Source organism: Plodia interpunctella, chromosome 23, assembly GCF_027563975.2.
Source record: "Plodia interpunctella isolate USDA-ARS_2022_Savannah chromosome 23, ilPloInte3.2, whole genome shotgun sequence".
NCBI classification, from domain to species: Eukaryota; Metazoa; Arthropoda; class Insecta; order Lepidoptera; family Pyralidae; genus Plodia; species Plodia interpunctella.
In genome coordinates, this window is record NC_071316.1 from 2831307 (window position 1) to 2846639 (window position 15333).

Below are 15333 nucleotides of genomic sequence, written 5' to 3' on the forward strand. Positions count from 1 at the left end.
CAGTGCTAGGACCTTTAGAGAAAACTGATTCGATTGGGTGAGAATCGGACCTCTGTAATGATGTCAAATCCAGGGGTTGCGTGACAAAAGCGACCTCTACAGATTATCTAAGAATACTGAATGCGATAGATATGCTAAGTATGTAAGAGTATGTAAGAGTATACATAAGAGTGTACATAATCTGAAATTGGAAGAAAATTACAATACGAATTAAAATTATACGTAGGTACACTTGAGATTATATACTATTTTAGACCTAAGATTATGCACTAGCCTTTGACCTACAGGATATGCCAATCTTCGATGAATAACTGCACGTCTGGCTCACGTCTATTTGATAACAGGGTCAGGGTCCTTAGGGTTATCTCAAGATGAACAATAGTGATTGACGACTGTCCTTTAAATAGCAATCGCTACAATATTATTAGCAACAAAAAGTTATTTACAAAAATGGTCCGACAATTAGGGATGCTGACGACTGTGCGAAGTGGAGACGAAAAAGTAGGAAAGCGGACCCTGGGCTCCGACGCTCAACAGCCAAGGAAGAAACCGGGAAAACGTTCAGATGAGTTTTTTAGAAAAATGTTTCAACAAAAGCTGTTTATTGTTGTCAGAGAGATCTTATTGCATTTAATGTGTGACAAAAAACACATGTCCGTGCACTAAACTATTGAGTAGTTCCCACATCTGGAACCATTCCTGGGTATACCATCAGGTTATGCTTATCAGAATTAATGTATTGTCATCCAAATTACTACCTACATCCATATAAAATTTAAAACCTATGAAGTAATATATTTGTGAGATTTTTAATATGTATCCACTAGATGGTTTATCTAAAAAGCATTCACTAAAAACTCTGCTACGAAATATAAACGAAATTTGAAGATTTGAAATTGGAAATTCTACAAATAGTACTTATACAGTATTCAAGTCAGCACTGACTTCTGCCACATCATATATCTATACTATTATTATAAAGAGGTAAGCGTTTGTGAGTTTGTATGTTTGAGGCGGGTAATCTCCGAAACTACCGAACCGATTTAAAAAAATATTTCATCATTAGAAATGTACATTATCCAAGATTGCTATAGGCTATCTTTTATCTCAAAATTCCCACGGCACCGAAGCCTCGGGCAACATCTAATTTATAATACTTCCATTACTTCTACTCCTACAAAATACGCTCTTGTTGTTGTTATGTACACGACATTGCTATTGAAAACACGTGTAACATTGTAACTAATGATTAGACAATAGTATACTATTACATTTATATACAATTAGCTTTTGCCCGCGGCCTCGCCCGCGTTTTTTTCGTGTGTCCGCTCGTAACTTATGATTGACAATATCTCAGATTTTAAGTTAGACCATCCGCTATATAACTGTGATCCAGTAATTTTTTGCGTGATGCGCGAACAAACCTACGGACAGACAAAAATTAAAAAAAAAATTGTTTTGGCTTCTATTAGTTCCATAAAAACTCCCCATATTTATTTTTCTTTACTATCTCCTACTACATACAGACATACTTACAGTTTAATTTTATATATATAGATATAGATATGAACACATTATGAGATGAGACACTGCCATGACGTCAATTTTCATCTATGATCGGCTTACATTGTGGTTATATGGTAGTTGAGTTTGGTGCCTATTGTTTGTCTATTGTGATGTGATTGTGGATTAATATTATAATATATTGCAATATCGCTGTCACATAATGGTGACGCTGTGTCAGGTATTTTTTTGTAATTTTACAATTTAAATTTCTTCGGCATTTATAATATTAGTTAGTAATATTACTAGGGCATATATTGAATGGAATATAGTAAATAATAAATATCGTAATATTACTCTAATGTTATAAATGCGAATGTTATTAGTTAGCTTAGTTTTTGGGTGACGCGTAAAAAAACAAACAGACAGAAAGACAAACAGACAAAAATTGTTGTGTCTTCTGTCAGTTCCATAAAGACCCCCGGTATCTCCTATGCACAAACACAGCCCATTTACAGTGTTATTATATGCATAGATAATTTAACACTTATATGCAATTAGAATAGTAGACTAGACAAGAAACATGAGCAATATTTTTAACTTGAATATAATATAATATAATTTCATTTTGTTCCATAAAGAACGGTCAAAGTACCAGTATTATATTGACCGGGTGCGGTTCACTGTTAGTGTTTATTGAGCTATTTCTATCACTCCATGGGGTCTTCTACGGCAAATCCTTCCGCCATCTACGTAAATACTGACGTCAAAGTGGTATGAATACATATTCTTACAAATTTTACGTCAAAAATTGTCGGGTCTTTCTTCTTAGTCGAGCTCTGCTTGAGCTTTCAAATAGGTGAGGACTGGTGCATGATAGGGACCAAAACTTTTTAAATTAGTTTATCTCAGCGGTGGTCGTTCCGAATTGCTAGTAAGTAGTTTGTAACTTTGGTAAATATGAATTAATTTGGAATATTACGTAAAAAAGTACCTACCTGTGAGGGTCTTTTTTTAAAATTTTGTTTGATTAAGGGGCATATATTTGATGGAATATATTCTGGGGGAAGGCCATAGATAAAAGAAATTTAATTTTATCTATGGGGAAGGCGCTACACGATTTTGTTGTTTTAGCAGATACATAGATAAGTATAACATCATAGACGCTTTTAAAATAATGTTATTGGATCACAGTATAACATAACAAATGATATTGGATACTCTACGCTCATTAGATAAATCAAACAGCGCGGTTTCCCGGCTCCTGTTACACTTTTCCTATTTTAACGAATTCACATCTATATATAGATTCCTAACAAAAACATTTTTTTTATTAAATAATAGTAAAGGAAATAAATAGTAAGTGCGTTTTTTTAAACATATGTTCAATAAAGCAAACATAATTTACATTAATATTGGATATATTCGATGCGCACAATAAATCGTCTAACCCGACGCGTGGCGTATCGATTCCCTTAGCCGGCGTCTACGTGATTTGAATGTGGACTAGGTACATGCGGGTTATCGGATAGTGTTCAATAAATAAGATTATTAGCTTTTGTCCATGGCCGTCCTTGTATTACTAGGCAACAACACAGCCAAAATATCTCATGAGAACAGATCTATTGGACATAGAAGAACAAAATCTGACCAATCGAACTCTGCGACCATTTATAAATGTTATAATGTGGTGTGACCTAAGATTAATCGAAAAGCTCTGACTAAACCCCTCCTAGAACATATCTCTAGATACGCCTATGACAAAGAAGCGTAACATCTGAAACCAGTCACCCACTTGGACATCAATAGCAGATGTTATGTATCTAACAATGAAGAGTTTCATGTGATCGCAGATGGCATGGCATTTATGTGAACATTTTGAGATACACGTGTAGAATAGAAGCAACAAATCAAATAAATAGTTGCCAAGTGCGAGTCGGATTTGTCCGTGAAGGATTCCGTAGTACAAGCATATATTTGTACATTTCTAAGTAGCTGATATGCTCCCCTATTCTTCTTTTCTGTAGGGTATTTATTTAGAGTGGTACCTAAATAATTTAAAGATTTGTTTTTCTTAGCATTTGTACAAATGATCAAGTTTCCTATGCGATTTTGAATATATCTATCTATATCTAAGTTGCAAAAATGCTATGCGGTATGCTCTTTCCTTCAGATTGAACATTCTGTACAACATAATATTTTACTGTGTTCTGACTAAAAACAAAGATAACAAGTTCGTAACTATTAAAATTATATATTAACTAGCTGCGCCCCGGGGCTTTGTTCCCGCGGAAATTTCGGGATAAAACCCTAAAACCCTACGTGTTATCCCAGGTTATATTCTACCCGTATGCCGGTCAAATTTCATAACAATCCGTCCAGTAGATTTTGCGTGAAAGAGTAAAAAACATACATACACACATACATCCTTCTAAACTTGCGCATTTATAATATTAGTAGGATGACTTTAATAAATTTTCCTTAAACTTGAAAGTCCCTACAAAACCTATCCGTTACAAGCAATAGTAACATCTCGGCAATCTAACAGCAATTACAATAAATCCTTCGGAATGGACATTGCATTGTAATACCGTTTTACTGTTACTGGGCCAAATATATTGCTATTCAAATACCGCGATTACAAACATTAACGCTTTGGGATTATACTATACTAACAGAGACCTAGCACCTTTTAGCAACTAAAATTTGCTTTTCGAGCAACTAAAAGCTGCGCTTTAGGAATAGGTGTGCTTCTAAACGTGTGCGCTTTGTGAAATACTACTACTTTTCGAAACTTACCTTAGGTTCCTCTCCCATGAGAATTTCTGCATAAAAATATAGCCTATATGCTATTCCAGGTTATATTCTGCCTGCCCAGCCGTTTTTGCGTGACGGAGAAATAAATAATCAAAGTATAATGTAGGATTTATTTCGCGCCAGTCAGAGCGAATAAACAAAATATTTTTTATTTTATTTATTTATTAATAACTAACCCTATCATTATCATTATATAATATAATATAATATATATAAAATATATTGTACTCTTCCTCTGTAGGAGTTTGTCCGCTGTCACTTCACGGAATGTAACTACTTAGCAAGGCCCTACATTCAGATTTCCAGTTTTCTTCATAGTGAAGAATCATCTCCGGTGGTTTAGATAACAAAATTTAAAACTTATTATTTTTTCTCGTTCAGTCAATGTTAAATATTATAATGTGCGATGGTGACAAAACATATTGTGGTGCCTATGCTTTAATTTTAAGATTTATAGTTCTATCTCTTTGACACAAACGAACTTGACCGTGGAGTCAGTGTACGTGAAACCAATAAAATATTATAGTCATGTTTACGTTCCATAAACACATCTCAGTAACCCTGAAACTCTTTATGCTTTCTTTATGTACCGATCGTAATATAATAACTAATTTTGCATAATTAAATAAACCAGACCACATTAAAAGAACATAAAACTCGTAAAACATCATTATCATCAATTGATTGAACTATTCGGTTGTAAATATTCAGAAATCTTTTTTTATATATTACTGAGCAAGAAAATAGGCATACGGCCTTCCTGATGGGAAGTGGTCACCGCAGCCTATCCTATTTGCAGGGTATCAGGCGCGGTGCCGACACTAAATTTATTCACGCCCTTTTTGAAGAACTATATTATCAGTGGCGAGAAGTGCTATAATTGAATGTGGCCGGTGGCATGGATTCTTCCTTTCGAAAAATTGATGAAAATTAATTTCGATTGCGTGAAAATCGGGCTTTCTAATTAAGAGTTGATTTTGAAACCGATTCCTCTATTAGATTAGTTGCGTACTATTTTCTAAACGGACTTACTCGTACATAGATTGATATTACACTGCAGTACATTACCAAAGTCCAGGTTTATAAATAGACGTGTGTATTTTAGGTCGTACTAGGTTACTGGCTGCACAAAGATGTTTGTATTTGCCTCTGAAAAATAGAATTTAAAAATAATAATTAATTTTCTTAAAAATCCTATGGGTGTTTGGATCTGTGGGCCCACGGTTCTCAAACTTTTTAGAAGTTGGAACACTTGGGAATTGATACCATCGACGGAACTCTAAATTAAACTCGTGAAATTTCTAAAGTTTGTTTTAAGTGTACTGACGTAATAGATGACACTCTCTATTGTTAGACTTTCAATAAAGTGTGTCCTACACTTTATTGAAAGTTCACTTCACACTGAAGGATTTGTATGTACGCCACAGATAGTGTTGTTTCAGTAGCATTGTCTTTCCAGGGCGTGTCGTTCATAGGTTGGCACCAACGCACTCGGCTGGAGCGGTTCCTGCTGGTGCTTAGTGGGCTGCTGCTGGTCTTCGTGTTGCTCCTGGGGACCTTGCTGGTCATCCCCCGGGGGTCTTACATCCCCGTGCCTGACTGTGGGAAGCCTGACAACCATAGCAGTAAGTGTTCCTTATTATTTCCTACTTGACGACCTCTGTACGTTTATTATGCTACTTACATGACATGACATTCCGGCATGTCATGCCAGACTGCACACTGGAGGTCCCAGGTTCGATCCCCGGCCAGGTCAAGATTAAAGATGATATTTTTCAGTTTTGTTTTGGGTTTTCGATGTTTATCTCCTTTCGTCCCTTCGATGTTTAGCTTCGGACCCTGCGAGCTCCGGCGCTGAACTGCTGAGGGAGAAACCAGGAAACGCACAGACGAGAGAGATATCCTTATATCTTTGTTATTTTCTGCCATCATAGAGCACGACTTTCGTTGTAATTTCGGTATTAAAAAATGGCCTATGTACACACAATTTATAATTACCTACAGTGTACAGTCATACTATACGCGAGCCACACAAACATAAAGTGTGTGCGAATCTTAGCGCGTTATTTCCGAAAAAATAAAAAAGATGCGTAATTTTTAAATTTGGTTTAATATTGGTTTATTCTAAACCAATATTTTAAAAATTACGCATCTTGCCACAAAATTTTAAACAAAAAATGTACAATGTTTTCATAACTAACTCTTGTTAATAATACTTAACTAACAAACTAAATCTTACTAATACTATAAATGCGAAAGTTTGTGAGGATGTATGCGTGGACCGATTGAATCATGAAATTTGGTACACGGATAGAATATAATCTGGAATAACATATAGGGCACTTTTTATCCCAAAATTCCCACAGGAGTGATGCCCCGGGGCGCAGCTAGTAAAACATAAATTAGGCTCCATTCAGGGCAGTGGTATCCGCAGGATACTAATAGTAACCTGGCAGACGATTTCTCAACTTTTAACAATCAGTTATTTTTTATTAATATCAGTACATTTTCCGAGATAGGAATGTCGTCCTCTATATGTATACGCGTTTCCAGAAGATCGATTTTGTAATTAATAAGTTTATTTTGTTAACATTCCCATCACGGAAAAAGTACTGTTCTCACGGGAATACCACGAGGGCGCAGCCGCGGGCTTAAGCTAGCACTATGCAAGTCAGATTATTTATAAATTCTACTTCTTCCTTGTTAACAGTTCACATTGTATCGCAATCAGTGTGAGAGACCATTGAAACAATTAGCTACTTCCTTATCATTATTATCGGACGATGATCATAAACACTATCTCGTAAAAACATTTGTTAAATAAACAGTTGCTATGTTTTGGTAGGTCTCGTGCATAAAATCAATATTTTCACACTTGAAAATCAAAACATTTAAAACAGTATAATTATTTTTCTTATCGACCGTGCGAAGTGGAGGCGAAAATGTAGGCAAGCGGACCCTAGGCTCCGACGCTCAAAGGCTGAGGAAGTTACCGGGAAAACTCCGGAGCGCAGCTATTATACATATATTTGTCAAAACTAATAAAACTAAACTTAGCGAGAGCTCTCAGTGGCATCGTACCATCCACGGGAGGATGGAGTAGTACTATTCTAGGGCGCAGCCACACGCCAACGAGTGACATGATAGGTTGTCACGCGTGTTGTATTGTGAAACGATCTATTGCCACTAATCTCCTGAAGTAATAGCAAATTACCGTCATGTTTCTGCTGCATAACTTGAGAAAATGACTAATTGCAGTTATTAGATTCAATATTTTTCCATGCAATTGTTATGTCCACTTAAATTAGTACAATGCAACGGACGAGGAGATTTTTTCTCAAGTTCAAGGTTCTTTTGAAACCCATATTTCTGGGTTTTAATTTGAAAATAAGATAACATGTATAAGTTCTCGGTGGTGAAAGAAAGAAAATGAATTAGTAAAACATGAACATTCTTTATTTTTTTTTAATAACATTTATTATAAGTATATATCTATTTTATTATTTATAAAATTTGACGTGAAATAGTGAGGGTCAGACGATTGATGTAAAATTGAAGATTGGAATGTCTAGTTTTTGGATAAACCTTTAATCACCACGACCCTCAGCCATGAGGAATAGAATAATGAGGAAGAGAATAGAATAAGAGGAAGAGGTCTAAAATTTCTGTTTTTTTTTTTCAGCCATTTGCCTCTCCGGTTCCTGTATCTACACTGCCAGCGAAGTGGCAAGGGCCCTGGATGAAACCCAGGATCCTTGTGAAGACTTCTACGAGTTCGCTTGTGGGGGGTGGATGAAGAACAACCCCATCCCTGAGGGGAAGTCGAGCTGGGGCATCTTCAGTAAGATCGAATTGCAGAACCAGCTTACCATTCGGTTTGCCCTGGGTAAGTATTTACTTTGGTCTCAGTAAGTACCATAAATTGAAATAACAAACTCAGGAGTTCAGTACAGCAATGTTGCGTAGGGAATAAATGTCTGGCGTTTCAGTTTTTGATAGAAAAGAACGTTGCACGTTACGTTTTACTGGGCAAACCCAAGAAATGCTGGTTTGATGTCATCAAGGATGATACGCGTGCCAATTTTCAACAACCAAGGATGTGCGATCATGCGAATTGGAGATGAGCAACACGGTAGTAACGAGAAGTAGCAACACGGTACCTGGGAAAGGTAGAATGAATTCATTCAGAAATTAGACCTTCACAGTCATTTTTCACGTGAAGCATTTCTCAAAAATCTACAAACTACTGGCATTTCGGACTTAACGGCTGAGGAAGAAACGCTCAGATGAGAGAGAGAGAGAGATTAATTTTAGAAAATAATTAACCAGTCCTAGATATTTAGCTAAATATATATCAGAATAGTAATCTTTAGTATTGTGTATATACCCGACGACTGTTGAGTGTAAATATAATTGAAGTAGATCAGATAAGGATCCAAACATTAATTAACCTTTGGTTAGGTTAAGGTCGTCCCGTGTCCCGTCGTGGTTAGCCTATTTGCGCAGTCATTTACTTCCGTGATGATAATAAATATCATCACGTAGGCAATCCAAAGAAATATCATCGTAACGTAAGATAAATAAATAAATATATTAGGACAAATCACAGATTGAGCTAGTCCCAAAGTAAGTTCTAGACTTGTGTTATGGGATACTAACTCAACGATACTATATTTTATAACAAATACATATATAGATAAACACCGACCGATAGACGTATATATAAGTAAAACGTATTGATATAATCCTAGAATAATTTGCCCTCTGGCAATTAAGTACTTAAATGGGATCGAAATGGTAAATACGATATCAGTTAACAGGATTGTTTACGCCATTAAAATCCCTAAGATTTTGATGGCGTAAACAATCCGTTTAGTCTTTTTTAGCAAGGCTCGCTGTTATCAACTCATCTCAAGAAGTAACTAAGTACCTACCTAGCTACTATGTCGCTCTCATTCTCTCGTTTTACCGTATACTTCACGGCTACGACTGTGTTAGTGTAAAAGTAAGCCGTAAAATTTTGAAGATTCAGACACTAAACTCCCAGGCGAAGAGTCGGGCGCCCGCCTGCCTGACGTCACCTTTTTCGCGAATGCTGTTGTTGTTATCAGCTGTCAAGGCTTTTTATCCCTTATTCGGCTCGTACATCTACGGTACTATTGTAGACGGGAACCACATGCAATTGTCAAGTAAGTAATTGATTAATGACATACTAGTACAAATATATAGAAAAGTCTATCAGAAGTATCGTGTTTTTGTGTGAGTTAATTAAGAAATAGTCTTGCAGGAACCTAATATTAAAACTTACGACCATAAAATAATACCTAGTACAATTTGATATTTTGCTGGAAAGCCATGGTCTGTAAACACACGTGGCAAACAAGATTCTAACCAAGGACTTTTCGACTACGACCACGCGTCTTAACCACTCTACCACTGTCACTATAGAGTTGGAGCATAAGCACAACTTTTCAGGAAAATACAAAATACACAGATATTGTGAAAAATTAGCGTATCTCAAAATATGTATAAGACAAATAGGCTTACCATATAAAGTATAAAGGTATTTATATTAGAAACTATAATATTTACTTTTATATTTATTTCTGTTGCTATGAATTTGTTTCTCGGTACAATTGCGAACAAATGTGTAAAATAAATTGTGTTCTCGCTTTCTGATGCGTGAAATGGGAGTGATTGGTGAAAAGAAATATACAATTAAAAGGATTTTAATTCCATATAATATTTTTGCAAAAGACTTGTTTTGTATATTTAGTGATTAAATATAGTTGACAAAAACTTCTCAATAAACTGAAATATCAGCTTCAGATGGTGATGGACATGCTGAGCTGATACCGTTTTGCGGCTTTATGTTTACAACGTATAAATGTAATTATTATTATGTTATCTAGCCTGTAGATGTTGTGTCCCATCGCTGGGCAAAGGCCTCCCCCTTGTTCTTCCATTCGTCTCTTTCCATTGCAAATTCTGGCCATTTCGGTAGGAATTTGACGAATCTTCTTATTTTTTATGCAACAAAAATATATTTATATAACTTTTCTATAACAGTTCATTTTAAGAATTACTTTACCATTAAAATTATTGAAATAAAGAATGTATTTCAATTTATTTTATTTATCTGATAAAGTTCATAAATCATGTGGATAAAGTCATTTTCCTTATTTCTGGCCCCGTAATAAGTAGTTATTGTAACACTATCGTGCCCAACTGTACCGTATATTGTTTAACATCATACTCATACTGAATTAGTATACTCATGTGAATTTCGGCGATTTGTATTTGTTTTGTTATGAAAAATTATATCGTTACGTTTTCAGATTTGTTTACAAATAAAATAATATTGATTGTGGATAATTGTATCGATGTTTTCATACAAAATTTTGGAAACTATAAATATTAGGTAATGCTGATTATATGGTGGCTAAACATATTCAAGGTTTTATATATTTTCAAATTTCGACTTATAATGTGCCTATATTATGAAAAATATTTTTTAACATACAAATCTAAAACAATTATCGAACTGCGGAATCTCACAGAATTTATCTGTGTTCGTTGAGTCTCTAATACAAATAAATATTTTTAGCTTGAATTAAAAAATATATTCTTGTTGTTCTGAAGGAAGTTTATTGAGATAATCATTGAGATATTATCATGTAGCTGAGTATTCTTGTCCCATATAAATTGGGAAGATTAAAGTCTTCCCCATATAAAGTGCCACGTCTCATATTTTCATTTAGACAATTTTTTTGACAGATTTTAGTAAAAAATTGGTAATTATTTAATTTTACCATAGACATTAATTATTTCACAATATTTCAATTGCTCCTTATCTAGTTTTTTTAATAATTAACCATAATATAGTAATAATATATATAAATATTTGTTCATTTGTCATCGGCATTAATGTGACGTACGGAACCACATACAAAAAATACCTATCCGCGCTTGCCCTTGATCTTTCAAACTTTGTTTCTGTGTACATACCGTGCATTTTGTATTAGATACAGTTTAAAAGACATGCAAAAACTTTCCTAGATGCGATTTCATGCTTCGTAAATGATAAACGCCACAAGCTTTATAAAAATTACGTTACATTAGCATAGAGCAGTTTACAATTCCATTTGTTTTTATTGCTTGATAAATAATTTTGTATACAGGTCGTATAGCTTAGAGAAACAAAAACTTAGATAAAATTCTTTTACTCTGTGTTTGTTTTACTCTGTAAAGTCTCCCTTATCTCTGCATGTTCCCGGTTTCATTCGGGGTTGTGAAGCCGCGAAGCCTGAGGTCAGCGTAAAAAAACCTTAAAGTTTAAGGAACTCCATTGACAAGAGCCATGATGATGATTATTTTTTATATATTTACAGATAAAGTGAATCTCTCGGACACATCGACGGCGGAAGCTAAAGCGCGCATCTACTACGATGCGTGTATAGACAGCAATGAGACCATAGAGAAACTGGCGGGGAAGCCCCTAGTGAATGTGATCAAGAAGCTTGGCGGCTGGCATCTGTTGTCCAACACCATGATAAAGCAGCCTAAATGGGACCTGCAAAAGCTGCTGCAGGATGTGCAGAACACGTAAGTTTGCTAAAAATAAAATTTAGATTATGGTGTTTTTGTTAGAACTGTTTTATCGACATTTTATAGGTTGAACTGTTTTATCATTAGTGCTACTCAAATAGCTCAACTAGCGACTCCGAATTCAAAACTTCATTATCATTATAAGCCCGAGACTTCGCTACCGTGAGAATTTAATGTTAAAATACCCGATATGCTTTTCCCCGTATACAAAAGGAAATGTGTGGGGTAATTAACATTAAAATTATTAACAAATAGTAGGATTGAATTAAGAAAGGCTGATATTTTTTTCAGGTACAATTTAGGAGGACTTTTCAATTGGGCTGTGACAGAAGACGATAGAAATTCTTCTAGACATGTTATAGTAGTACGTATTGAGTATACGATTCTTATTTTTATGCTTAGACCATTAATGAATGATGAATACCTACATTTGGACAAAATGTTGGACCTATTCTTTGTTCGTGGGAATTTCGGGATAAAAAGAACCTTATGTTATGTGCTATTACAAGAATGGTAATATTCTACATAGTTATTGGAGTAGATTTGTGTATGCATTAGAATAATTATCGACAGACTTTAGCTTAAAGTGTACTTTAACTTTTTATGAGTAACTAAAAGGGACAGAATATAAAAAAGTGTGAAAATTTAACTGTGTCAAATCGACTATTAAAGGACTTGATTGAGGCTTTATCAACTACTATAGATAGAAAAGAAGAAAGGGTTAAATTCATTGTTAATTTTCAGCTTGACCAAGGTGGTCTCAACCTCCCAACTAGAGATAACTACCTAAACAAAACAGCACACAAAAAAGTTTTAGATGCCTATCTAGACTACATGACTAGAGTCTGCGAATTGCTAGGAGCCAACAAAACTGAAGCCAAGGCCCAAATGAACAAAGTCATACTGTTTGAAACGGATCTGGCGAATATTACTACTCCTTCTGAAGAGAGAAGAGATGAAGAAGGATTGTACAACCCTTTCACGATCAAGCAGTGGCAGAAAGAAGCGCCCTTTTTAAATTGGACGCATTTCTTCAATGATGCTTTCAAGTTGGTTAATAGAACAGTAAGTACTTAACTTTCTTTCTTATCGAGTACTAGCTGCGCCCCGGGGCTTAGCTCCCGTGGGAATTTAGTCATAAAAAGTACCCTATGTGTTATCTCAGGTTATTTTCTACCCGTGTACCAAATTTCGTAGATAATGTGTGAAGAAGTAACAAACAAACTTATTTTCACATTTATAATATTAGTTCGGATAGGATAGTTGGATAATATTAGTTAGGATATAATGGGTTTTATTTTTGAATAGATGATGAATGAATGTGTTTTGATGATAACGCTGGTGTAAGATTATTTTCATATTACCTAGCAGTTGACGTGACTTTTGTGATAAAATCAATTAACATTAAACAAAATATTTTTGTCTTTCGACGTCTTCTATATGTTAATGTTTTTGTATTATATATTTTTAGATACCGGACACTGAAACAATAGTGGTGTATGCACCTGACTACTTCAGAAATTTGACCAAAGTCATAAGAAAATACAGCAAGTCTGATGAAGATCAAAAGTAAGGACGAATTAACGATTTATCTATCTATCAACCTATGTACATATGGGCTTCTTATTCATAAAAAAGGTCTGTCATGAGAGCGCAGAAAACTGAATACTGATTATTTATTAACGAACGAATTTTTCGCCATTGCAATACCAAATAGGAAATACTATTCAAAACTTGTCTGTTTGCTCACCATAAACCAACGTTAGAATCTGTTAGTTCTTCATTCCTCATGGCTGAGTGTCGTGGTCATTACGTGGAATAAATCACACACAACAACGTTTTTGGCATTATTAATGGAGTGGTTTGCCATTGCCTTCTTAATTTCACACACAAGTTAATAATAATCAACCAGTGCATGTGCATGTGGTAGTCTATGAAAACTACTATACATGAGTCAGATTGGTATACAAACTATTCATGTGGTACGAGTAGGATTCGAACCTGGGACCTTTCGATTCACAGGCGAGCATCTTAACCATTACACCACCATCGCTTCTGTTACTTACTTTCATTTAATAACTACCCCCACTTCGCACGGCATTTCTTCACATTTTTTCCAAATACATTTCTGTCATTCCAGGACCCTGACCAGCTACATGATGTGGCAGGTCTCCCGGTCGCTCTCCCCCTACTTGTCCAAGAACTTCAGAGACGCCACCAAGATACTGAGGAAGGCGCTGTTCGGCTCCGAAGGCACTGAGGAATCTTGGAGATACTGCGTTACAGACACTAACAATGCTATTGGTAGGTTTGTTTGTATTTAGTTATTAGTTTTTACTCGCGGCTCTGTTTCTAAGATTTCTTCTTTCAAACCATGCAACGGATTTTGGTGCAGGTTTCATCAAAATTTGTTGCGTGGAATTAGACAATTTATTCCCGAAGGTTTATAAACCTCGTGCGAAGCGGGGTTGGGCCGCTAGTAAAAAATACACTTGAGACGTAGAAATTTAAAATGCCTTTCATATTTCCAGGGTTTGCAGTCGGTGCCATGTTTGTCCGCGAGGTGTTTCACGGTGAAGCTAAGACCCAGGGCGAGATCATGATAGACAACATCAGGAACGCTTTCAAGAGGAATCTGAAGAACTTGGATTGGATGGATTCGGAGACCAGACTCTCTGCTGAGGTCAAAGCTGATGCGATCACTGATATGATTGGTTAGTAGCCTTAGATTATTCTAAATTCTGTGTTAGTAGCTTGTTTCGCTGCGCCGACTGGCAGGATCGCCATGTAAAGTTGGGTTTTGTGATTGAGACGACAGTTCGTGTTAGACTCCTATATTCAACTTTATTACATCTACTTAGCTACTCCTAAACTATACTACGAATCAAATAAAAATTATTCTTTATATGCTTATTGGAAACGAAATGGCCGCCCTCGACAAAAGTGGTTTGATGACATAAAGGGCTGGACCGGACTTAGATACCTACAACCAACTGAAAATAGCGGCCCAAAGCCGCGAGGGTTCCGTATGCTGATCTCCAAACTTCAATTCGAAGATGGCACCCCATGATGATGATGATATGCTTACTATCGGTGTGAACCCTACTATCTATGTAATATTTACGTGCTTGATCAAAATTCCCTCAAATTACAGGTTTCCCAGACTACATCCTCGACAAAGAAGAGCTGGACAAGCAGTACAGTGAGCTAGAGGTGAAGCCGGACAAGTACTTCGACAACAACATTGCCTACAACGTGTTCACTCTCAAAAACGACCTAAAGAAACTGGACGAGCCTGTCAACAAAACTAAATGGGGTAAAGGACTTAATTATTTACTATATTTCTGTAACTGTATATTAATTACCTGAAATTGAATTCTTATACAAAACTATCGTGCGGTCGCG

The 15333-nt window shown here is 35.7% G+C and overlaps 1 protein-coding gene across 4 annotated transcripts in view; it reads left to right on the forward strand.

Annotated features, from left to right (window-relative positions):
• The window catches only part of Nep3 (Neprilysin 3), a 48484-nt gene that overhangs the window by 28710 nt on the left and 4441 nt on the right, over positions 1 to 15333 (forward strand). For 3 of the 4 annotated variants that reach the window (XM_053762716.1, XM_053762717.1, XM_053762715.1), the window contains 9 exons: positions 5780 to 5945; positions 8003 to 8206; positions 11712 to 11925; positions 12220 to 12292; positions 12673 to 12993; positions 13400 to 13497; positions 14069 to 14232; positions 14460 to 14642; positions 15083 to 15244. In XM_053762716.1, the coding sequence (XP_053618691.1) occupies positions 5780 to 5945; positions 8003 to 8206; positions 11712 to 11925; positions 12220 to 12292; positions 12673 to 12993; positions 13400 to 13497; positions 14069 to 14232; positions 14460 to 14642; positions 15083 to 15244 (1585 nt within the window). Of the gene's footprint in view, positions 1 to 1629; positions 1745 to 5779; positions 5946 to 8002; positions 8207 to 11711; positions 11926 to 12219; positions 12293 to 12672; positions 12994 to 13399; positions 13498 to 14068; positions 14233 to 14459; positions 14643 to 15082; positions 15245 to 15333 lie in introns of those variants that run through there. The other variant, XM_053762718.2, reaches the window with a different exon arrangement.